Raw genomic sequence first — 26,261 nt, forward strand, 5'->3', positions numbered from 1 at the left:
AGCATGTTTATGCATGTTTTATGCAAGTACTTGATCTCCGACTTTAGTTCAGGAGATAAGAGGTGAGGAGGAAGAGGATGAGGTGGAAATGAGGGAGGAGAGGTAATGAAAATATAAATGTTCAAATGTCATACATAGTTTTAAAAAACTATTTCTGATCTTTAGATTGAAGGCAACTTATCATGTGTACTCTGTATATTGCCGGTCTCTAGCCACATACATAAAAGACAGAATGGGAAGATCAATTTCGGTCCCTGTATTCAAGATGGCGGAGCAACATGGCGGTATCCACAAACTGGCACCTGCTTTTATGAGAATGCATTATTTCAAGGAAAGCATTATTACACACTAGTTGATGTATATGAATTAGTTCAATATCCTTTTTTTCTATTAGATAAACTTAAAAATGACTGACTTACTGTCATGTCACTGCGTTCTGGAGACCTGAAGAGTTTGCTATTTGAGAAATAAACGGCATAGATGTATTAAGCATGTAATTATGATATGTATAAACATAATAAATTAACTAAACACTGTGAACTAAATGAAGAAATGTTTAAAATGGTTAAAAGGGAACATGGCTGAACACAGTCAGCTAGGCTAAGTCAATATGTGCTGAGACTTGTAGCTAGCTACCAACCCCCACACCCGCCCTAATTTTGTTTAGTTTTTTTCATATAGTGTAAAAGAGGCTTTTACAAAAAATTTCAAATCAAAATAATATGAGATGGTCATATTCTAAGAACACAACATGCAGCCACATTCATTCTGCATTAACCAGACGGCTGCTCCTCTGTTATGAACGGTTTCGTTACTTAAATAAAAGGAAACACTGTTTAGTCGAGCATCTTTTTCATATCCAGTTTTTATTATTTAACGATGAAAATAATGAAAAATATGGGTCCACACAGGATACACAGTAGTCATAGTCAATTCTCCAGGGAATGCTGCACCCTCCATCATCAGGAAGGGAAGCTATTATTTATCCATGAAGCAAGCAAGGTGGAAATTACTTTGTCAGCCACAGTGTAGGTGTTCATTTTTCAAAAAATACACATCCACTTTGTCATGTACACCAAAACAAATCATTATTCCTGCTCTCTTTTTTAAGATTTTAAACAGATGATTTGTGGTACTTTACACAGCTGTTGGAGGGAAACATTGATGTTTATATTGAAAAATCACTGCAGATACTGAAAAGGTATCATAAAAGCAACTCTGAATAATATCTCAGTCATGTGAGGAGAATACAACACCAAAGAATATCTGTAAAATCGCAGACACCCGGCAATCTTTGATGAATCTGAAAACTTGTCATTAACAGATAAAAGGATTACCGTGCCAACAAAAGGTCCTGAATAGCAGCGTAGCGCTCACACACGTCACACACACACAGGGTAGATTGATTCCCTTTGAGGAAAAATGTTTGTGAAGCAGTGAATCTGGAAGAATGAAGCACAAAGACCTAAATACGCTGATAACATGGTGAACAGCACCATCTAGAGGCCATTTATGTTACTATAGGTTATTTTCATTTGCATACAAACATGTTTTCCCACCTTCATCTCACATCTCTGATTACCACTAGTGTTATTAAGTAAATGAAATTACCTTGTATATAATTATAAGTCAAGCAGCCCTAAGAAATCGTGACTGTAACATAAAGACGTAACTCAGACCTTAGCGGATGCTGAACGTTTAGGCTGACAAATTAATGACCCACTAATACAGGCCAAAGCCGTTTCATCGCGGAATGGAGGAAAGATTTATTGGTTCAAATCCAGCTTGTTTTGTCCAATATTTTACCGTCAAGACTTTCAGAACTCGCCATATTTCACCGCAACCATAAACACGCTCCTCTGAAGTTTGTAAAGTGTATTTTAGATGGAGAATTAATCACATCGGTCACATCGTTTCACAAAACTCTGTGAGGCCTCCGGATAATAAATGTGTTTCAGAGCTGAAGAATAATCAATAACCAACAGTTGTAGCTCCTGTCAGGAGCGCTCTTCATTTCTAAGCCAAAACAGAAAAAAAGGAAAAATCATTACTCAACAAGATATTAGGCATCACAATCTAAAAGTTCAAGTATGGTATTCAAGAAAATCCTGCTGTGATAAGGTCTAGGGCTTTTACATAGCAATGAACAAATCATTGACAACATGTACTGATTTCCTAAACTGACAGTATGCTGATTTTAGCAGGTTGTCTTCAAACACCTGAAAACTCCTTAAAAATGTAAAATATGACATTGCTACATGTATTAGCTCACTTTAATACCTCTGCTTTTACTGAAATCTAGTATATCATACTGCTAGAAATAAATGAGAAATGACACTTTATCATTATTATTAGTTGCCTGGTTGTCAGCAGCAGTTTTATACCTACTTTTGCATATATTTTCTTTGTGATCTTTAATTGAGTGTAACGGCAGTCCAGAAAATCAAACTCCTCCATAGTACTGGCAGATCATCTGATATTCTCAGTAAAATTGTGAAACGACAACCATTAAGGGACTTGAAACCTCAACCTTCTGATCTACAGTCAGGCCTCACGGTGAGACTGAATTGATTTAATGGTAAATGTACCAATGGATGAATTGGAGGACAACTAAGGGTTAACATCTTGCCCGATGACACTTGGAGACGGCGCAGCTAGGGATCAAACCACCAACCTTCTGATTTGTAGATGCCCTGCTCTAACGCTTTGCTATGGCTACCCCGTTTAAGCAGCTTTAACCTGCCCACATTTTCTGCAAGCTACTTTGCAACCCACTTCTAACTTTTTATTAATATTGTCTGACTTAATGTCATGTCTGTCATTTATTTTTGTTTTATTGTTGTTTATTTCTGGTTTTAGGCAATAAAATGACGTAATTTCAGCACAAACATCCTTGTAAATACAAGTTTATAGTGACAAAATAATTCATTAGCTAATGCCATAGATCCGTGCATCAACTTCACTGTCAAAGGACACTTCGTGTAAAGGTCACTGGTAGCTTTTACATCACAGAATGAAATGATATGACTGATTTGTTGGATGAGCACACACGAGGACTAAACGTGGATCTGCAAAATGTAAAATTTGCGACACTTTTCTTTCATGTTTAACCAGTTTAAAGCTGCTGTGTAGCCTTTTAGCAAATATGGTCAAATGCAACTTGTGCCTAAAAAAAAAAAAAATGCTGTAAATTCCTTTTCTTTTTCAATAACTGGATCCATTCAAGCTGTGCTCGTTTCACCACAGAAATCTAATCCCAGTGAGGATGCAGCTGTTTTACACCCGCCCAAGTTCAGTTTTAGTTGACACCGTTTTAACTGCAGCCAAGCTACTAAAAGCAGACTCACGCCATCTGGTGAACTGTACCCAGTGAAAGTATTCTAGCTTATTTCATAGTAACTGCTGTGTACAGATCAGCTGGATCGAGCAACATAAGCAAGTAGTGTGATCGCTAACTGTGATCACACTGATGCTTACTTGCTCCTGGACCCTTCAGCACAGTTTGAATACACAGTGGAGGGGTTGCAGTCATGGTTGGTACAAGGCAACCATCAAATCAGTTTTATTTATATAGCACTTTTAAAAACAACAACTGTTGACCAAAGTACTGTACAATAAAATAATCAAATTAAAAAGTAAAATAAAAGATAAGAAAATAATAAGAATAAAATAATGACAGACTCATACAGAATTAAAAGCCAAAGAGTAAAAATGGTTCTTTAACCTCCTGAGACCCGAACTCTTTCATGGCATGCATTTTAAATTTCTCTTTGCAGTTTGGGCTGATTGGGACCTGATGAATGTAAAAATAAAGAATTACCAGATTTTAGATCCACACATGAGGACATTCGCTTTAAATTTCGATAGAACAGTTGCAGTATAATGTCCTCGTAAGTGGATATCAGGCCCTTGTAGAGAAAAATTCAGTATGTGATGTGATGTCCACATATGTGGACGCCAGGTCCTAGGAGGTTAAACGAGTTTTAAAAGTATCCAGTGTTGCAGAGGTCCTGATATGTAAAGGCAGTTTATTCCACAGTTTCGAAACAGTTACAGCAAAAGCCCGATCTCCTCTGTTTTAATCTAGACCAAGGGACAACTAGAAGCATTTGGTCCGCAGACCTCAAAGATCTTACCGGAATATACCAATTTAAAAGATCAGAAAGATATATAGGCGCTAGTCCATGCAAAGTTTTAAAAACAAGTGTCAAGATCTTAAAATCATTTCGAAAACTTACTGGCAGCCAGTGTAGCGAGACGAGTGTAGGGGATATGTGCTCTCTCTTCCACTTGCCAGTCAAAAGCCTTGCCGCAGCATTTTGAACCAGCTGTAGTCGGCCAATAGATGACGAAGTAACACCAGAGTAGAGGCTGTTGCAGAAGTCGAGGCGAGATGAAATAAAGGCATGGATTGCTTTCACAAAGTCTCTGAAGCAGAGAAATGGCTTCACCTTTGCAAGTAAGCGGAGGTGAAAGAAGCTGGTTTTGATCACATTATTTATCTGTCTATCGAATGTTTAATTACTAACAAAAATCATACCTAAATTCCTCGCAAATGTTTTTTATAATTGTCTAAGGGGCCAAGGTCATAATGGTCACTAAGGCGGGACAATGATCTCAGGTTTCTGTTCATTTAGACTGAGAAAATTTAAAGCCATCCATGTCTTAACATCTTCCAGACAATCGAACAGTCTCTTCAGAGGGTTCACAGATTTGCGTTTCAGTGGGAGGTAGATCTGTGAATCATCTGCATAACAGTGAAAGGAGATACCATGTCTCATATGAGTACATCCTTAGTGACACAAATGATCAAATTATCTAAAAAACTGTCGGAACAGACACAAATATGGTGGGACATCACTCTGCGTGAACCAAACACACAAGAATAAGCAGGAAAGCTGATCATTACATATGTGTAGATCCCTTTAATATGGAAACTGCACTCATTCAGATATACAAAGGCGGGCAATTCCACACCTTTAATTGAAAGCTTTACAAAAACCATCACATCATGTGGGAATAAATGTGTGGATGCTCGATATCAATGAAAAAGTTCTTCATGAAATCTAATCCCACCCTTTCTTCACAGTGAGTTGTGTGGCTTCAGAGCTCACGGCTTTACTTTCTGTTCTGCTGTATATGCGGATGGGGCCAGTTCCTGGATTGGAAGTAGCCCCTGAGTCCTTCCAGGTTCACAGGAGGGAAGTAAGCTCCGATGCGTTTCCTCAGCCACCACTTGCCCTGTGCTGCGCTGGCACTGCCTGGCTGGCTGAACCTGTACCTGAAATGTTCTCCCCGAACCCACCTGCAAGGAAGAAGAGCCCAAAACTGCGTTCACATGAAGTAATGATTTTTATTGTCAGCGTGCATTCTTCAGGGCTTATAATACTTTGTCTACCAACAACAGTGACTCACAGAAAAACATTGTTTCTATAGTCTATTTATTTTCCTCACATAGAAGTCAGCTAGGCGGTTTCCCTGAGCTCGTTTCTTGTTTCTGTTGTGGCTGCTCATCATTCTGGCTAATGAATTACACAGGTCTGCAACCAAAAAACTGCATAGGATTTTTTGGCTGTTTCTTATAGATTTTTACTCATTGAAACTGGAAAAAAAATTTTTTTTAAAATTCCATCTCGTCAGGTTTTCTTGCAAAATTCATGTTTTTAGTGTAATTAAGCATTCAATTTCCCTTTTTAAACTGAAATCTGGTATCCTCTACTTGAGTCAGAAAACCACATCCAATAATGATTTCTTACATTAATTTAATATTTCTGAGAGAAATACAAATAGAAAATGCGAGAAATTGAGGGGGGTCAGTAGGAGGGGGAGGGTACGGTGGGTTTGGCGGTGTGAGGAGCTCAGATGATCGTGTCCCAACAGGTTTGTTTTGTTCAGAGCAAAAGGTAAGGAATGTTAGAAAAATGACACATAGTTAATTGTAATAAAATATTAATTTTTTCATTGCTGTTGTGCTTTTTTAATGTAAACTCCTCATGTTTTGCAAAAAAACCTGTATGTGATGGAGGGAAATTTAGATCATTTTGGATTCAGCACCCTAAAAAACATAAAATTTGTCAAAAATATCCCATGCAGCTGAAATGTTTTTTTCCAGACCTGTAGTATCAATAACAAGTCACTGAGCAAGCCTCCTGTCACTCCTCACATCTGCTTTCAAAACACCAAGATGGTGACAGTGAAAACAGTCCAGTTTATATATAACACATTTAAAAACAACAGACACTGACTAAAGAACATGTTGTACAACACAAATCACCAAAAAACATTACAAATGATTTAAGAACGACAGAAAAAAGTTTCAGCTGCAACAACAGAACTTAACCAATCACAGTGTAACAACAAAGTGGGTGTTGTCCATCTTTTATATACAGTATGGGTTGGAGCATGATGGTCATACCAGCATGTTGTGCCGCTGGTGTTCATGCAAGTTAAAAGACTGAGGAAGAATGTAGTGTGTGTGTTGTTAAACGATTCCACTGCCTGAAAAAGATCTGCTCGGTTAGCTAGTTACTTAGCATGCCTCAACTAGCTCGTTATGTGATGGCCTATCCTTCCACTGCTGGCCATGACAGAGACCAGTGCAGGTGAAAATTGTACACATAATACACACTTTTCATTGATGGTTGTGTTACATGTCTACAGGTTGTATCTTTGTGTTGCTCTCTTCTTCCTCTGAAGCGCTATTGTGAGTTGCACACAGCCGACTCCACTCAGCAATCAGCAGTGGAAGTACTTAAGCTGAGGAGCAGGAGTCAGTTCCACAGAGCCATTGTGGTGGCTCACAGCTGTGTGAATGAGTGTGGTTTTGGACTTATCCCTTTTCTTTTACCAGCGTCTAAGTTTAGCTGTAGCTTTCTGAGGACTTTCCTAAACTTAACGCGAGTGTTTTGGTGAGGCTGGTGTAGACTGTGTGCGTTTACCTGGGTGGGTCTCTGCCTTGGAACGGGTTGTGGTCGAGAAGTGAGAGGACTGTGCTGTCGTTGGACAGCAGGCGTCCTGCTATGTGGATCACCCACTCGCTCTGCTCGTAGGTCTGATCGAACAGATGGAGACAATGTGTTATAAACTGAAATAGAAACAGGAGAAGGAGACGGAAAGAAGACAGGATGAGGAAGAGAGAAATCAGGAGAGAGGAGAATTTTAACGAGTCACACTGGGAATCAAATAAGTGAGAAAGAGGAAGCAAGGGAATATTAAGGTGTGTGTGAGCGAGAGAGAGAAGGGGAAATAATGAGCAGATACAGCCAGACAAACACACAAATGAAGACTGAAGGGCAAACACGACAGTTCAGGCTTGATTTAAAACAAGTGTGGAGCACTATCGTGGAAACACTGCCCCCTAGTGTTGGAAATGGGGTACTAAAGCTTTTCCACATTGATTACATTTACATATAAACAGCCATAATAGCAACAATAATATTCATAAATTCAAACTCTTTATCAACGTTAGGATAATAAATTTTAAAAAATGCTGTAGTGAGGTTTTACCTGGAAGGCAGCGAACCACATGAGCCAGTCCAGTCGATAGTGATACGGCGAGAGGAGGCACGGCCGCCGGTACACGTCCCCCGGCTTGCACATGAACTGGTACTCCTCCCACAATGCTTCAGGGTCCTTGGGATCTGGGCTCAGAGTGCCCTGGAAAATCACCTCAGTACGTTCCTTAGTGATGCTGACCAGAGGAAGAAGAGGAAACATTAAAGAAAACGAATAAAGGATCACATTTTTAAAATTTAATTTCTTTAGTATGCAAAAATCTTTATTTGCAATATATCTGCTAATATAGGAGTTCCTCTCTGATCCTTTGGCTGTACCTGCCAAACGCTCCATACGTGTTGACAATGCGCAGCGGGTCAAAGGATGTGTTCATCACCTGCCTGGAACTCAGCAGGTTCATCAACACAGGGATGCTCAGGTAGCCAATCAGAATGCCCAAAGAAATGTTAACCACCCGACGAATCAACATACCTGACACACACACACACACACACACAAAGAGAAAAAACAAGAAAACTTCTAAATGCATCTTAATGTTCTGTCACTGGATAGAGCTCACTGCTTTCTCTGTTATCTGCTCCATTTAAACTGCACGTGCATGTTGTCGCTCCTGTTTAGCCAAAAAGGAGGTGTATTCACCCCAAACCTGTACCTGAAGCCGAGTGACTCAAAGGAAAACTGCACCTTAAATCAAGGTGACACATTTATTAGTGTCGGGCCTGGAGCAGTGGAGGTTGGCATTAACGAGTGAGCCGGCGTGTGTGCATGTGTTTGTGATCAGTGAAGCAAATTCTTAGTAGAAAAGGTGTGGACGATATGTGCCGGGGTAGCTGGTACTGGCAAACATTTGCTAAGTCTGCATCAGTTCCTTCCTACCTGTCTGCCTGCCCCAACACATGTTAAACACATCAGGGTACCCAAAATCATTTCTCACCAGGACCAACTTTCTGGCTCTGCTCAAATGATTCAAATATGACCAAACTCCAGGTACCAGGTTATTTCATATTTACTATGCTACAGTGAAGCAAAGACACTAATAGGTCCAGTGGGACCAATTAGAGTGGGGCCACTCTCACACTTTTACCAGTTTCAGCAGTCTGTATTGTAAAAATCTAAGCGGCATTACTTTAAATTCCCACAAACTTGATGTCATTCTTTTCCCAGCTACTCAGCTCTCCAAGTGCTAATCCTTTTTATTCCCATAATTCTTTCTCTAGCACATCCAGATGCTATACAACCTTGTCAGTCTGTCAGTCATTTCAAATTCATAAGTAAACAACAATATCCTGCGTTTGCAAAGTTTGGGATGTGCATACCTTTGGTAGGTGCTGGGGTGCGTCCAGCTACATCCTCACTCTGTATCTCCAGCACTGCCTTCTTGGCTCCAGCCCCAGAGCGAAACAAGAAGCCCAGCGATGCATCGTCGAAGCAGGCCAAACTGGGAACGATGGTGAGCCAGTTCAGAAAGCTAAGGTTCCCGCTCACTATCAAAACCACCTGCAGCCCAAAATAATGGGACAGACAGAGAAGGCACAGTGAGGAGAGATGATCAGCAGTGTTTCAGCACCACTTTAAAAGCTGGAAAACATGGTTTTTTTTAAAGAAATTAACGACCCAATGAGCTCTAACAAAATGAAGGGCAGCACCAACACCTGTACGCTACCAGAGAGCTTACCACAGGCTACACATGAGGCACAGATTCAGTTTAAGTGTACAGTGGTGGATCAAATAGCTAAATGCAATTAAACATCCCAACATGTCAGCCATTAACTTTCAGAGTTCAAACAGTAAGGAACTGTCACGGAATGAAAAATAAAATGATGACATAAAATCTTTCCGAGCAGCCCGCCTTGGTTAAACCTGTGTGTGCAAACACCGGACAGGAACAGTGTGTCCCAAACAGAGACAATGACATCACATCAGTAGGTGCATTTATATTTCATTATTGTTTGATGTTTGACTTCTCCCCTCTTAATCATTACTACCTTGGCACCACCATTAAGATCGCTATCTCAGTTGCGATAAACATCAATCATCATCCAGCCTTTGCTCTCATTAGTCTCTGCTGCTTGTGAACAGTGCAAGTTACCTGGAAAAGGATCTGGATTGCTCCATTAACCATACACATCCGCCTGCCGAGGAAAGTGAAGAACGGGACAATGAGCTCGACAAAGTGGTTCGACAAGGTCTCAAAGCGATGGAACCACCACGGAGAGCGGTGCATGTAGTATGACATGGGATTGGGAACTGGCTGCGTCTGCACAGAGAAAAAGCTCAAGGTCAAGGTGACAAGTGCCACGGTAACACCTCATCTTTAATGAATGGATTCCTCCCTGAAGTTCTGCAAAGTTTTTCTGATCTGCAAACATTTTCCAAACACAGTCTGCTCACAGCTTAAGATGGAAGTTTTTCAGATTTACTTTGGCAATAACTCTTGTCTGAGATGGGATGAAAATTAATTTATAGTGTCACACCTTGAGGGAAACATTTCCATGTCTAAATAAAGACGGAAACCTATTTAAATAACAGCAACCACACCTATGCACCCAAAAACACCATCTTGAGAGGATTCATACAGCCTGGTAAATTACGCGTGCATGAGATGGTTGCTATGTGAAAGCTGAACATGCAAACTGTTACAGGGAGTGAAAAATAAATATAGTACAGGAATAGGCGTAGGAAAAATGAAAACAAGACAGTTGGCATCCTAACCCAAACCTTTATTGTTTTTATGTTGCAGAAAATTGGGGTTATTAAACTTGCAGCTTACACCCCTGGAAGACCAAGGGCAAGGGGCCTGCGACCTCAGACAGCCAAACAGCCCCACAGGACTTGGAAACCAGCATTATTACAACAAACATACAGAGGCAAACAAAACAGCAACTATGCTGAAACACAGCTACACAGCCCCCTGAGAGTCAGGACAGGAGGAGATCTGCAGCTCCTCTGCTCATCTGAAAGGGAGCTCTGTGTCAGAGGGGTTAATGAGGTTCACCTGGCGCCACTGGCTTCCGGTACTGTGTGTGCGTGTGTGTACATTACGCCGTAGGCTGCTAACTGTTGAAATTGGACCAGGTCAGGGAAAGTGACCCAGCGTGGAATAAGCTCCACATTGTAGGATGATTTGTCAGGTGTAAACTCATTTTCTGGTACACTAACCTTAAATAACTGTCAGCATGTAGCTAAAGAATCTCCTCTGCAAGCATCTATAGTTTATTTAATAATTCAAGCAAGATACAGTGACCACAGTAGCTGAGGCTACAAACAAGCTACATGCAGCTACACAACACTCACAAGCTCTGCGAAATGAACCAGCGCTGTCACGCATAGGTTTGACGATCATTACAGTTAAAATAAGACTGCTATTTCCACTCGTGGTCATTTCTAATTGGTATAGTTTATATAGATATGTTTCAAAACCTGATGGGAGAGCAGCAGCACAGCCGCCATCGCAGAACAGACCAGACTTCAATGACATCAAGTCATGTCAAGTGGGCTGCAAAGGAGCTTGCAGCTGAATGAAAGTGTGAGTATGCTGAAGAAGTTTCAGCAGTTTGCTCTATACAAGACACGCCAACTGGATGCGAGATCAGCTGATCTGCCGGGATCATGTTCATCATGTTAGTTCATCACTTACCTGAACTAACAAATCAGCAAGTGCCAGTACCAGTCTCTCCTGAGCCTTACTAGAGGCAGATTAATCCCTATACACTCACAGTCATTATAAAAAATTTCACCCTTCATCACAATTTAAAAACAATTCTTTTTATAATCCATGCACCTGGAGTTAGGGGGACCCTTTCAGCCAGATATCGGCAACAACCAAAGCAGTCAGACCGAAGCTTCAGAATAAGCGCTCCAAAACCAACAGCTGACATCACAGTGGCTACTGTCAGTGGAGCTAATGCTAGCCTCAGTTTAAAATAAGCTACTGGTCACACCAGACTGATTAAACCTGGAGCTGTTTACAGCTTGTGTTTATGGTTTGTGTGCACTGGACTTAGCAAGGCAGAGTTTCACTTTGAATTTAACAGTTCAGAGATTTTAAACTACCTTCGATTGCTCAAATTGGTCAACATCTGGCTCTCATTGTTCTAGCTGTAACAGCTGTGTGCCCCTAGTACTGCTGAGCACACTGAAAATCAACACTTTAACCAACAGATCAGCTCAACTTTAACTATTTTTACATTGTACAAGTTTAAATGAAGGTGTCAAAAGGAAGGGAAAAAAACAACCAATCTTACTGGTAACAACGAGGTCATCAGGGGAATTGTCTTTATGATGTAATGGTAATCACATGACATATGAACAGACAGTATAATTATTTCATACACTGTAAGAACATGGGGAGAATTAACTGAGGTTAGTTTTTCAATGTAAAGGACATTTGATCAATTTAGTTGAGGTTAAGACAAATCAACATTTTCGATACACATGAAATTGTGAAATTTGGACAGTGGACAATATTTGGCCTCACAAACTCTGTTGCCCTGTATGGCAATGAATGCGAAAACTGTGGGAAAATCTAGGAAAAATTTTATAAGGAAGAGTCAAAGAAAGAAAGAAGGAAAAGCCATAATTAGAAAGGATGGAAATATAAGTGCTTTATACTTCCACATTATAATCCTACACATCACTAGCTATCAACTCCATGGAAGCCTGTGTGTTACAACCTAACCTCCATTCCTATTGTATTTTCGGCTGGGTGAATATCTATGGAGTATTCTTGATGTATCCAGTCTCATAGGAGCCAGAATATTCCTGTCTATGTTAATTACAGAAGACAGAAGAAGGTCCTCCTCCCTCTGTGGCCTGCTAACATCGAGCAGTGCTGGTTAGAGCGGTCGAGTGTCCCACCGAGGGAAAAACAAACACTGGATTTGCACAACCTCACACTCAGTGTAAGAGTTTGATTTATTGAATCCCACAACAGCGGTTTCTGTAATGTGCTGCCCTGCTGTGGTTAGCCTGATGTGAGTTTGTTGCAGCTTTGTCATCATCCAGGAGACGAAGCCAAGGTTCACTGTTTTTATATATCAATCAGACTGAGACGTTCAGACTGCTGAAGAAAACGGGCCTTTGGGAAATTTAAAAACGACTCTGGTTTTGCTGGACACTTGTAATATGATAGCTTAGGTGAAATCTTTGGTTGTAGGAGGTCATTACTGCGGCGGCTCCTGCACTGTACTCAGAACACAAGCAAACGTGGGATTTTGATCTGTGTTCTGCACAGAACATGTTTAACAAACTTTCTAGAACCACCAAGGGGTTCTAGTGTGAAGGAAGCAAGTGTGAACAGCTCCTGGCCCAACGTGTGAGGACTGAAGGCCCTTTGAAACCCATTCATGTCTTTTGTTTGTGCCGCACAATAACACTTTCCTAACAGAGTCCTCGCGCATTCTGCTGTGACGTACCTTCACACGACCAATAGAAACGAAGCATGCTGCGCTAAGTTCAGCCACACGATGAAGGAAAACATTCCTATGCATATAAAGGACTTCCAAAGCCTTTCCAATGGCTCTGAGGACCTCGGGGGCAAAGACGTCTTGTGTAAACAACAAAGCTTAATTCTTTAGGAATAAGCGATACATTTTTTTATGAAACATTTGAACATAATACGTCACAAACTCTCTAGAGGATATAAAGTCAGAGAGATGCATGTTTGGAAATGACAAGGAGCAGGCACATATAGCACACTTAGAGCGACTGCAATTTTTGGGTCCTTCGCTCTAGTTAGCGGTGAGCGCAGTACATGCCGTGTCAAATGTCAAAGGGCCTTGAGGCTGCACTGTGCATTTAACACAACAGAACACTGAGAACCAGCGAGCTGGAAATATAGGGAGTACATTAAATGCAAAATACGCACCTCATAGTGATAGTCCATGCAGGTGAGGTCTCTCCAGCATTTGTCTCCTCTGATTTTTATAAGACCCTGAAAAGACAAAACATAAAACGTTTGCTACATCGACCTCAGTCATCATCATACTTCAAACTTCACAGCAGCAAGCACTTTTTTTAGCTGGACTTAATGGATGTCAGCACATGACAACTAAAAATCTGTCTCAAAAGGAAATGGTCCAACATGAACCAGTCAATGATAACACTGTTTCTTCCATCAATCATGACCCCAGTATACATATAACAAGATCACACATTGTTTTTATTACAATTTACAACTCGATCCAGCCGGTGTACTGTTGCCTCTGCACATTTTAAAAAAGGAAGGAAACAAGCCAATGAATGGGGAGGAAAGAGAAAAGAGAAGGAAGGAAAGGAAGATCAATATTCAAAGAAAGAAGCTGATTAAGACATAGACAAGAACTGTGTGTTGATGGAGTTCAGGACCTTGGTGTGCAAATTCATTTGCAACCTAAACTATTGTCAACAACTGTGACTATTTTTGCATTACATATAATCCAATAATAACTGTAAACTTGATTTTGTTGAGGTGAAAACATGAGTGAGTCTGCTTCTCCTCTCTGAGTTTAAAAACCTTTGATTGGATTTCTTGGTTAAAATTAAATTAATTACACAGTATACCAAATTGTTGGAAATGCTGGAGAGTTATAATAAATAATAACATCAAATTTACATATTCATATACATGTAATGTGTAGAAAACATGCTAGTGGCTCTGTAAAGCCGTGCATTGGCTCAGCCTTTGACCTAAACGCCAAGTTTAACTTAACTCAGACGTGCTGCTGCCATTAAATTCAAAATGACTATTTCCTCAATGTTCCACTGGGAATTAAATTTGGATTTCTGAGGGTTGCAAATCATTGCATTAGGTTTTTATTCACATGTTACAATTGGGGGAATTGGGGTTGTAAATATAGTAATTTTTTTGGTTCCAAAAATCCACAATGGCGACAGCAATAAATAAAGCTGAGGCTTCAAAACGAAGACATTCACTGCAGTTATATCAATCTTTCAGTCCATTATCAGGGCGCCATGACAACACTAACGCTTTAAAGTCTCAATCAAAAGACCAAAAATATGAATCTTACAGTGGAAAATGTAAGGCATCACTAAAATCATACTCATCCACGATGTATGTTTAAACTTCAGAGCCTAAATAAACCAAATGCTTTATGGAGAAGAAATTCATTAGCATGCTACACTCTAACAAAAAGCATAGCATGCAGCTATATCTAAGAAGTGACAAGATACTTCAGCCCCTCAGTGGCTGACACAATTTAAGCACAACATGAGACACAATACAAAGTGGTGATCCACCGCTAAAGATCAAATCTGACACAACAAATCTAATTTGCTTGTTGTCTGAAAACATCATTAGCTTTTCTGACCTTCTCTACCTCAATAGCAGCTCACAGCTGTGCAGCCCTGTTGTGCTAATGCCTCAAATTGGGAAGAAGCCCTCATAATATTCAGTTATAAACAGAGTCAGTGCTAAAAAATAAGTATGGTGAAAAATACAGGGGGGGAAAAAAGCCTACGGAGCTCTAGGAGTGTTTCTGGCCAAAAGAAATTGTCATGCTACTGAATCACAAGTCTGTTGTTAGGAGTCCATGGTATTTCTAAATTGATGATGCAGATTATGACTGTAATAAAAAGTTAACCATAGTCCCTCACTGAGGATTTTCCCTTAATAAAATAAGAAAAAACAAAAAAATGATTCAAACTAAGCCCGAAATGCAGAGAAATGCGACGTCAGGGCTTGTTTTCCACCAACTGAATTAAGCAAACAGGGCGCTATCCAGGACCCAAGTGTCAATATTGACACATCGGCCTGTCATGTGGTCGACGTGGAATTTGGAATAAATCGCCTGCTAACCTCTCTAACCAGATTTACAAAAAACCAGGACATTTCTTTCTGATTACAAACTTGGCTGCTGGCTGTTGAGGTGATGAAGCCAAAGATGTTGTTGATAATTGAATTCAGTCATGAGATTCTGAAATGTCATCAATTACTACCCAACATACAAACCTCTGACATAAACAGATATCTCTTCAGTATCAAGAGGCCTAGGGAAAGGATATAAACCTGTAAACTCAGCAAAGAACACCAGAGAGATTAAACCTTTCACAACTATGATCCGCTCAAAATTTTATTAAGAAAGAAAATTGGAGTTTATAGACAACTTCCTGTCATTTCAGCATACTTTCAACAATCTTTGAAACATAAACTACTGTATTTTAGGTGTTAAAGACTGGCAAACAAAGGTATCCATTGGATTCAAACAATGAAAATCTGACTATAAAAATAGAAGAGAACAGGAACTGTGGTGTTAATGCCACAGCAGTACTGGTGTTACATTGCTTTGTTCAACATGGCATTTTTCCAACATGAATGAACACATACTGTTTATCTAAGAAGGCCTTTCTTGGAAGTCAAACAGGAAGCCACTTATGAAAAGTAAATAGTAATATTATCAACATATGCCAATGACACAATGGCAATGAATCATCAAACATTTTCAGCCCATTGATGGTTATGAGCTTAAAGGGTTAACTCTGGGAGGTTTAAGGCATCCTTGACTAAAACCCCAAGCATGATTGTAATCCAAACTCTAGTCCAGACCCTAGACAATCATAATATCTAAACTTAGCACAAAAACTAAGGACATTTACTTTGTTGTAACAACGCTTTTTGGCAATAAATCTTATACCATTGGAAGTGGTGCCCCATCTGTAAGAAAAATGCATCTGTGCATTGAGCAGGAGAGCTGAGTATGTGGGTTGTTCAGATCTTCCCTGCCAATGGCAAACAGCTTATTCTCCTATTGACTCTTGTTTGGTGTCATTTTTAGGATGACTGAAGTCTGAAGAAAGAAGACATACTGGCAGAGATGAATTGTGTGCGATCTCTTCTGGATTGTTTGGGCAGAGCCGTCGGCCGTATCTTCCTTCAAACTTTGACTATAAATTTGTAGAACACTGCCTATGGTTCCTAAGTGCTGACAGATCTCTTTGGGAGACAACACCACCAGAAGAATAAAGCCCGTCTCTGACGTTCCCGTTATATAGAACTTGACTTCAATTTGGAGATGGTACTAGAACTCACTCCAAATAATGTTTCAACTCGGTTTTGTGGAACACCACCCTGAAGTTGCCCTATGGCCTCTCTAGATCAGTCAAACGTGGCATCCTGGTAAACAAGGCATCCTTGGAGCAGACGCCAACTAACCCCTGTAGCAGAGTCCACAGGCTGCCAGTCAAGCACCCGATTAGCTGCACCTGGGGTACCAGAAGCTCAAAACAAGATTCAATAACCGAATAAGCTGTTTGGCACTGACAGAGAAACTTATCATGGTTGCAACCTACAAATGTATTTTCCCTACACATGTGGCTCCATTTAAAGGAAAATATGTAGACTGGCTTCCAGGGGTATAAGATTTATAGCCAAGAAACATTGCTGCAAAAACATTGTCAACCAGATACAAACTTCCTTAATTTTTGTGCAAAGTTGTTCTTTTTTAAATTGAATTGTTCTCCCAAGTGTTATAATTCAGGGAACAAAGAAAAATCAAAAACTGTTGGCATTTTCCCCAGAAAACACGTTTTGCCTTCCTCTGTGATACAAAGTGAGCGTTATCACCTATGATGATTCAGAACTCAGAGAGTTAAAGCTGCTATAATCAATATTGTTTTGCTGGCAATGAAAACAATGACTGCTGTCAGAAACCTGATGCTAGCAGTTATTGAATAAACAGAGAATTACTATCTTACAGTGCAATTCCTATTAGCACCAAGCAGCTCTTTAGCGTCTTTCAGCTTTTTTTAGGTTTTACAATCTCAATGTTGCTTTTGTCTCATTCTTGCTGCTCTCATTTGCACTGCCTTAAGTTAGGTCTGAGTTACATTTGACTCATAGCTGGACTGTGTGAAAGCCTTAATCCACGTCAGTCTTTCAGTATTAATAATTTGGACTTCTACTTAAACATATCTTCAGTTACAGCCAAAATGTCATTCAGCCAGGGATCATGAGCAGCTTCTCTTGTACACCTTGAACTCATTGTTACCCACATCTATTTATTATAACAGGCAATAAGGGTCTATCCATCCCAGTCGACCAGATGTGCACCAACAGTCTGGACGAATCAACGTGTCAGCAACACAAGAACCAAAGTCTAAATGTGATTTCAGCTCACGTTACACACCGTTAACTCTATGAATCCACAAACCACACCTAGCAAAATATTTCCTACAGCTGCGGTGTTTAATGGAAATGTTTGATCAAGCAGCAAATGTATAATACAACACAATCACTATACACAACAGCAGAACTTAATAATTTATTGATTCTCTGACAAAAAAATAAAATATCAACACCAGTATTTTCACTGCCTTCATCTATCAAGAGGCGCTTTTAAACTCTCAGGAATTTACTGGGTTCATCTACTATGAACAAACTTAGAAGGCCATTTCAAGACCAATTTTAATTTAAAGTTACAACTAAACTATCAGGAAACATCTAGCAAGTTAAGATGAAGGATCTATTATCAATTACTTGACTTTGTTGTCAATATTCTTGGTAACATGAGAAATGCCGTCCTCATACAAAAGCTTGATCAAGTAAGCATACCATGTTTATACTCAAAAATGTATCTACCCAACATTGTACTCAAAAAGCATAATCACATCTTGCAACGCTGAGACTTCATCTGAGGGTCACTTATCTAATTTACCTTTAAGATACAGAAGGGACTAAAGGTCTATAAGGCTGAACATCAATCAGAATTTAAAATGAGGCTTTTTCCCCTTTTGTGAAAATGCTTTATATTTAGAGTATTTCCAGAGCTTCATATTTAATGAGCCAACTCGATCTTCTGAAATCTAATTAGCTTCGCATTTTGTAGCTTTCTGCCTGATTAACCTCACAGTCTACTGCTGCTGTACACAAGCTGCTAGGGCACAAATTGAAATGCATTCGAGCAGCTTAACATGCCACCTCAATGTGCATGATGTATTAAATACATTAAGCTACGCTAATTAGGAAACAAATAGGGGGAAAAGTGTAATAATTACAACATTTTGGAAACATTTTAATGTCAACACTGTTGTTTAGCATAAAATATGGTCATGTGATATTTTTATAAACTGCTGGGGCATTTCTGTGTGTGCATGTGTGCTGGAAGTCCCCCTTGTTTTAATGAGGTAATTACTACAGAAGGTACAGTGGAGATGGTTCTCATCAAGATTAGCAGGGAAAATCAGATTTATATAACAACGTTAAGCAAGACAACAAAGGCATTTATTTATGCTTTTAAATTGGACTTTATGTTGAAGGTAAGGCTTGTTTAAATAGAGCAGGGTATAAATTTTTATCAAGGATGTTAAAATGATTTTTATGTACTTATTTCAATGGTAGGTAAAGGCTGACAAGCGGAAAATGACATTTATTTAAACTGTTATCTTATTAGCCCATCCCAATTAATAATACATGGTTAATGCATTCATAGTCAGATTATTTCCTTTTTAATATATTAAAAATGTTAGATGCTACAGCAATAGCATGTGGTATGAAATTAGTATTGGGAAAAAATGACTTGTGCGACATTGTAGGACATTTCATTGCTTAAAAAAATTAATAAATAAAAAATGATGGGCTCATACGCAACCCATCTCCTATATTTTCAGGGACCTTAAGAAGTACACGCTAACCTTTGTCATCCTCACAAATATAGGAGTCAAAGAACAGTGTTGAACCACAGTGCTTTCAGATGGATAAATAGATACAGCCAGGGTGGATCAAACACTGTGGGAGGAACTGCACTGCAATTAACACTGAAAAGTTGCTGAGTCTTTGTGAAGTTTGAGCAGACCTCCAAAGAACAGTTCTGACCATCGTAAGCTCTCCCACTATAAGGCCATCAAACCGTGATGGACGTCTCACATTAAAAGAAAGGAAAAGGGAAAGTTCATCTCATAATCAAAGTAGAAAATGTGCAGCAGAGCTTTGCAGTCAGTGTGGTTCCTTTGTTTATTGTTTATCATCTGGATTTGATTTCCTGACAAAAGGAGCATGTGAATGCTGTTTGGACCTTAACCTTAAAGTTCTGACATTCTTAACAACATTACAAAATAAATTATCAACAAAATCTAATCAGCTAATCCAATTAGACCGAGGGTGATCAGTTGACTAGATACTAATCAGGTCCAACAATAATTTCATCTAATATTTTGTAAAGCTAAAGCCCAGAACATCATCCATTGTTATAAATCCATACACTTAACACTGTGTACTTTGAACAATAACGTGCAGCAGCTGGTTTCATTTAACTTAGGAAAACAAGCAGAGCTGATGCATCTTATCAAAACTGCTGTATATCTGCAAAGCACACTGCAACAGAACAACTCAAAAGTACTTGACATTCAAATTATAACATTTTATAATTAAAAAAATCTAAATAACTCCCCTAGTAATAGTAGTTCTCTTTTTTGGGACACAAAAAGAATATAGTCTGAGTTTTTAGCCACAATTTTGGAGGTATTTAGTCATTAAACAACAAAGTGAACAAATTTAAGCCCCTGAAATCATCATCATCATAATAAGTGACAATTTACACTTTACAAAGGCAACCAGCTAAAACATCAACATTTAACCAACACGTTTTGAATATCTGCATATCTAATAGGTCTCAAGAAATATTACCTGAATGCCTCAATGTCAGCCTATAAATGAAATGTTAGGAAATAACCAAAGTCATTGCATTTTCTCCTTTGAAACCATGATCTCTAGCAGTTTCCTTGGCCAGTAGTCAGTTGTTAAGATACGTGTATCTTGGTGGCACAAGAGCAGAACAAAAAAACTTTCTCAATCTTTGCTTAAAAGATTAAACTTTGCTTATGCCTTCTGAAAAATAACAGCACTTTCATTTTGCTTATGCAGTCACCGTTTTGTAGCATAGCTGAGGTGCTTTCAAATAACGGTCGCCCTTAGCAACAAAACTCTCAACATTCGTTCTGACGTTGTACATCAGAGAATGAAATGCGCTATGAGAGCCTTTTACAGTGAAGCGCTGAGTTGGGGGCTCCCTGTGTTTCAGCTCGCTTTGTGGTCTTAACTGGAAAAATGCCACTGAATCTGTGGAAAATGCAGTGATTGACAGATAAAACACAGACAGAGGTCTAAAATTCACCATGGAAACTGTCAAACAAAGAGACATATTGTTTAGTCGACCATATATTTGTTTTGGCATCACCGGCTGCTGGCAGAGCTCTATAGCAAAAACCCAAAAGTAACAGTCTAAAATCCGATGACAAACATTGACGCTGCTCAGAAACGGTTTCATTTCTTCACATGAATGAGATGCGTTTATGTCAGGCTTTTAATTTAGAAGCTTAAACTGCCACTGCAAGAAGATATATGCACACAAGTCGGAGACAGAAGTAAGCTTTCTCATTTATCTTTCAGTTATTGTGAATTTGTTTGAAATTACTTCCTAAAATTTACTGTCAAAGCAGTTGTATTCTTGTTTCTATGACATGCAATCTCTATAAATGAGCAGAGATCTTTTCTGTGTATTTATAAACTGCTATACTCACAGCCCCCAGCATGATGCGAACAATGAGCCATCTGAAGGTCCAGATACAGATGAGAGACGGGGGGCACCGGCGGGGAACCTGGGACAGAGTCCACACTGGACACAAGAAAATAGCCAGGAAGCCCGTCTCCAACAGCTGACTCTCCCAACCTGCACAAACAATCAGAAGATCATCAATGACCTGCTTTACTTAACGCAGGCTCAGTGTGTTATAGCACTAATACTGCTTTAATGGTGCAGGAACATTACACTTCAGGTCAACAAAGTAACACATGAGCGCCCCAAGAAAACAACATGACGTCAAATTTCTGATTTGGAACAATATCAATAAATATAAGAGGAATGGCACACTTTTGTCTGGTAATGTACTCGATAAAACCACATTAACTGTGTTTCTGGGAGTCAGGATATCACTGAAGAAGCACGTCTTTATCAAAGTTGAAGAGGAACTCTAAATTATGCCAAAGTAGTCAGTAACATTTTCCAGCCGATTAATGTATTGTGACCCCAACTTACTGCCATAACAGGGTGAATATCAGTAGTGATGGGAAACAAAAACAACTTTTTGTGACTGGTTTTTGCTGCTGAACCTCCGCGTGGTCACTGCAAACCTATTTAATGGCTAAGTGTCTGGTAACATCCACCATTTTTGTGGATTTCTTGCCTATTTGCCATACATATGTGAAAAAACTTATAACAGGACTGTCATGCATGTACAGTAAGAGAAATATTTGATTTGCTGCTGAATTCATCATTTTGAGCACTCAAAGAAACGAGCAGTCTATAATTTTTTATTTTGTGATGGCATCAATCCACTTTCTGTGCTTTGTGGGAAAATACTTTTTGACTCCCACCCTAAAAACACTCTCAAACATGGCAGTGGAAACATTATGTTTTGGGGGTCTTTTTCTGCCAATATTATAAAATCTCTGCATCACATTGAGGAAAAAAATGGAAAAGTGGTGGATAAGAATGTCCTTCACTCAGCCAGGACACTGAAAATGCATTGTGGGTGGGCCTTCCCACAAAACAATGACCCAAAACATACTTCAAAGTCAAAAGCTCAAGAAGACACCCGCTGAAGATGAGAGAAAGCTGAAGTTCTGTATCTCCGAACAACTTCCTAAAAACCTTGAGAATTTAGAGGAGGCCAGCAAAGATCTCTGCTTGACAACGGCTACTCTACCAAGTAGTCAATTTGAGTTCCAGTTATTTCCCTCTCTGAAATTCCCATTAATTTCTAACTGTGGCAGAATGATTCATTCTTGACTGTTTGGTAGATAATTTGTCTTTCACTACAGAAATAAACCAACCACTGACCTAAGCTGCTCATTTCTTTGTGTTTAAAACTGAATTCAACAGGGGGGTAAATCCTTATTTCAGGACTACATGAGACATCATTTGAAGTGTAAATTATTTCAGTTTGTAAAAGTCATGTTGCTAAAATGAAACCAACTCTAACCGTATTTCTACATGGGTCGCCAGCAGACTGGTCAAAGACACTTATTACAGGCTACCTAATGGCTTTTTTCCCAGAGATACGTTGACATTTTACTGGAAGCTAAATGGCAGTGTCAGTATAATATGCTCACAATGATAGTGCTTATGTTTAGCAAATATAACGTTACATTTTTAGGTTTGCATATGCTCATTAGGATTGGAATTGTTTCAAGCACTGAAGAAAAACAAATATTTAAATTGGAATCACCTATTAAAATTCTAATGCTATAGTCTATAAATGTCTATAAACAACCCAATATTAGTGCTAAGTGCACTAATATTGGAACAGTGGACCTTCATCTGCAGACTTTCAGCTGCACTGTCAGCCAGAGTGTGATGATAAGTCCAAGTTGCAGCAGAAAAAGAGAAAGGGATTTTTCTTTTTCGGGGTAATAGAAGCCACAGCCCAACCACAGACACAGACACAGGCCTGGCGTCTCTCACTACAAAGTGTCATTAGGCAATCATGGAGCTGCCGCTGACCTCACCACTTATCTGGGCCGAAGCTCTACATGCAACCTCATGTTTATACTTCCCTCGCCACCATCTTTACCATTATAGCCATGACAGTTTTTTGGGTTCACCCCGTCAGAAAGCAATATACTGAGTTTTCACTCTAAGCTGCAAAGTAGTTGATTTTTTCGCAGCATATCTTGATATCTACTGAATTTTTTAATAAGACTGGCTCATCTTTACAAATATGTCAACCTCTCCTTACAGTCATAGGCTTCTAAATTCATGCAATGTGTCAGTGTAGATATGCTTTTGGTGTAAGAAGCATGTGCAAAATACGACCCAAAGGACTGACTCAATCAGGCCCTCCCATTACCAAAGAACAACCACTCAACCAAAAACATATTAATAAGAAGCAGAACTATAGCAGCATGAACTGCACTTTTTTTTACGGATCAAACACTGATGATCTTTAGCACTATTTAAATCCAACTCTTCAAATTGTGACCCATAACTCGATTTTTCTAAAAAGTGTTGCTCAACATAGGTTTAAAACATCTCACAAAATCAGTTTCACCTTCTATAAAAATATAAATGACACAGACACCTGTCTCACATTAATGCTTTCCTTCAAATCCACTTCTTTTTGGAGGCGAAACAAAGGAAGCTTCTGTGGAAGTTCACTTACCAAAGGAGTACCTGGAAAGAGAAAAAGGAAGCAGGTTAATGGTGTGAAACTCTGATAGACTGTATGGTGTCAGGAGAGATCAAACACGCTGGGCAGCCAAAATGCTTTACGGAAAAATAAGTCACAACATGAATACACGAAATGAAATATGCAGTTGCTGTCTAGTAGAGAAGTAAGTGGGAAGCTGACAGCTGACTACGGTAACCATCACTGTGGGATCATCTTATAGGCAATGTTTTTAAATGTATGTACGCTTTATGCTGATATGAGCACGGGCATGAGCGCTTGGACCTAACATTTTTGTACAAATTAGGACCTACAACATTAATAGTTCACATAATCTTATCTTTTTAAACACTGAAACACCCAATCATAACTGAAGTGTATGCTATGCAATAGCAATCATATGGATATTTAAGGTGTGGTAATGAATTCACTTGAAATCTTTTAGTGACTAATATGCAAGAAAATATTCCATCGTAAAAGTCGCCTGAATATTCTTTCTGAGTCACTGACACACACACACACACAGTTATATGTCTAAAAATGCAAGTTAGGTGTTTTATTATACTTAAATGATTGATAGACCTTTAAAAAGCCTGGAGAAATATGGTTTGAAATCACTAAAAAAAATTACAATTCTGAATCAAAATGTAAAAAAATGAGACGGCTTGATACTTTTGCACAGCCCTCTACGTAGCCATATTTGACTACTCGTCAACGTAGCTTGCCATCGCCAGTGTGTGAATGTGTGTGTGAATGGGTGAATGACTGGATATGTAAAGCGCTTTGGGGTCCTTAGGGACTAGAAAGCGCTATATAAATACAGGCCATTTACCATTTACTCAAATTCTGCTCCCAGTGATACATTATATTTTATTTTTCTAACAACACTTCCTGTTCATTTCAAATTAAAAGCATTGTAGCAGGAATGCAAAACTTGTTTTACATTGTGGGCAGTAAATTAATGATTTTTCAAAATCTAATAGTTTCAAACATTAATATCAACCCAGAACTTTCCAATCAGGGCTTATCTACACACTAAATTTGGCTACAACTTAAGATCTTCTATAAAGTTTTTTGAAGATTTTCTACAAATCTGGCTGTAAAAAGTTATATTTTGCCTCCTGCAAACACAAAGCAAACACAAACTCATTTGAAGTTGAACTTCTCATCATGACATTTTTCACATCCAATATTTACTCCTTTTCTTCACCAGCTCCTCAGGAAAGCATTAGGCTCTTAAGATCTACTACTGATGTATTTAATAATGTATAAAACGTTGACCTGATCAATTTTAAGATTAGGTGTTCTACATTAAAACATTTTTTAAATCCAATTTTATTGAGAGTGAAAGCATGATTTTACCAACACTTACCACAGCTGTCCTACGTTGACCAGGGAGTGGTATAGCACCCACAGTGTGAGCATGATCACCATGTTGGCCATTCCCATCACCAGGACAAACCCTGACAGCGCCATCCCCAACAGGGCGATGCCGTCCAAGTTGGCGTCCATGTCGCTCCAGTCCAAGAACCAGAGAACGGAGGGGGTGTACGCCATGGCAGCCATGCCGATCTTCCCCCCAACATAGCGCTTGACACTTCTGAGGTAGCTCTTACAGGGCATCAAGCCATGTTCACCAATCAGCTGCTTGTTCTGGTTGTAAGCAACACTGAAGGCCACAACTAAAAAAAATAAAATAAAAAATAAAGGAGTTTGTGAGACAGATGCAATTAGGTTCTTTTTCTCAAAGTAAAAAGTAAACTTCTCCATCAGGCCTAGCTGCCCTGACAGGAGCTATTCAGGTGGGGGCTTATTTATGATGTGGGTAAAACGCTGGTGGTGGTGGTTGTAAGCTCAGCTCTTTGAAAGAAACACCAGTAAAAACCAGAATACATGGTAAATGGACTGGTTCTCATAAAGCGCTTTACACAACTTGCCTCATTCACTCATTCACACAAGCACTTTTTTCTATGCTGTTTTTAAGCGCTTTCTATCTAACGTTCACATTCATGGGATTAGTATCTGTCCTTGACTGCGCCATCCCCGTGTTTCACATGGATGGTTATCAGACACCAACAGAGCATTAATTTCAGTAGTTAAAAAAAACAGCCAAACACACGTGTAGGTGTAGGTGCAGGTGCAGTCACTAATTGGAAGTTTTATTTACAGTAAAGTGCGCATGCGTGACATACCGTGGCACTAGACTGTTACGCTAATGTAAAAAAGTAAATCCCTACAGAAAAACAACCAAAAACAGAATGACTGAGACACACACACACACACACACACACACACACACACACACACACACACACACTGCAGACAGTAAGTGTCCACATACAGTAAATAAAGGCGACGGAGCGCAGCAGCACAATGCGAGTGAGCCAGAAAGTCCCGGGCTGTAAGGACAGAAGCGGCTTCTCTTTCTCCGCGTCGCTGCTGGAGTGTTTTCCCTCTACTCCACCGCTAACAGCGGAGTCTGTCTCTGTCTCTGTTCTCCTGCTGCCAACACGTCTTTTCCTCACGGAGCTCTCGGCACGTTCACCGCTTGCCGCCATGTTTAAGGATGTCACGATCACGTGACAAAACAG

The 26,261-nt window shown here is 39.5% G+C and overlaps 1 protein-coding gene across 1 annotated transcript; it reads right to left on the bottom strand.

Annotated features, from left to right (window-relative positions):
- Positions 1-2,809: 2,809 nt before the first annotated feature.
- On the bottom strand, positions 2,810-26,261 carry lmf1 (lipase maturation factor 1). Its single transcript, XM_003438675.4, has 11 exons — positions 26,012-26,261; positions 25,043-25,352; positions 23,665-23,675; positions 21,025-21,173; positions 13,382-13,447; positions 9,605-9,772; positions 8,832-9,012; positions 7,833-7,986; positions 7,507-7,690; positions 6,939-7,051; positions 2,810-5,305 (listed from the first exon to the last, which is right to left on the bottom strand). Exons 1-11 carry the CDS (start codon positions 26,226-26,228, stop codon positions 5,119-5,121), a joined length of 1,740 nt encoding a protein of 579 aa, XP_003438723.1. The 5' UTR covers positions 26,229-26,261; the 3' UTR covers positions 2,810-5,118.

Source organism: Oreochromis niloticus, linkage group LG8 (genome assembly GCF_001858045.2).
Source record: "Oreochromis niloticus isolate F11D_XX linkage group LG8, O_niloticus_UMD_NMBU, whole genome shotgun sequence".
Taxonomy (NCBI): Eukaryota; Metazoa; Chordata; class Actinopteri; order Cichliformes; family Cichlidae; genus Oreochromis; species Oreochromis niloticus.

Excerpts from the sequence above, each read along its gene's own strand:
- lmf1 (XM_003438675.4), bottom strand. The coding sequence starts at position 26,228 with ATGGCGGCAAGCGGTGAACGTGCCGAGAGCTCCGTGAGGAAAAGACGT. Across the intron at positions 13,448-21,024 it reads TTCGCATCATGCTGGGGGCT|GGTCTTATAAAAATCAGAGG; the intron begins GTGAGTATAGCA and ends TTGTCTTTTCAG. Across the intron at positions 7,987-8,831 it reads CACCCCAGCACCTACCAAAG|GTATGTTGATTCGTCGGGTG; the intron begins GTATGCACATCC and ends TGTGTGTGTCAG.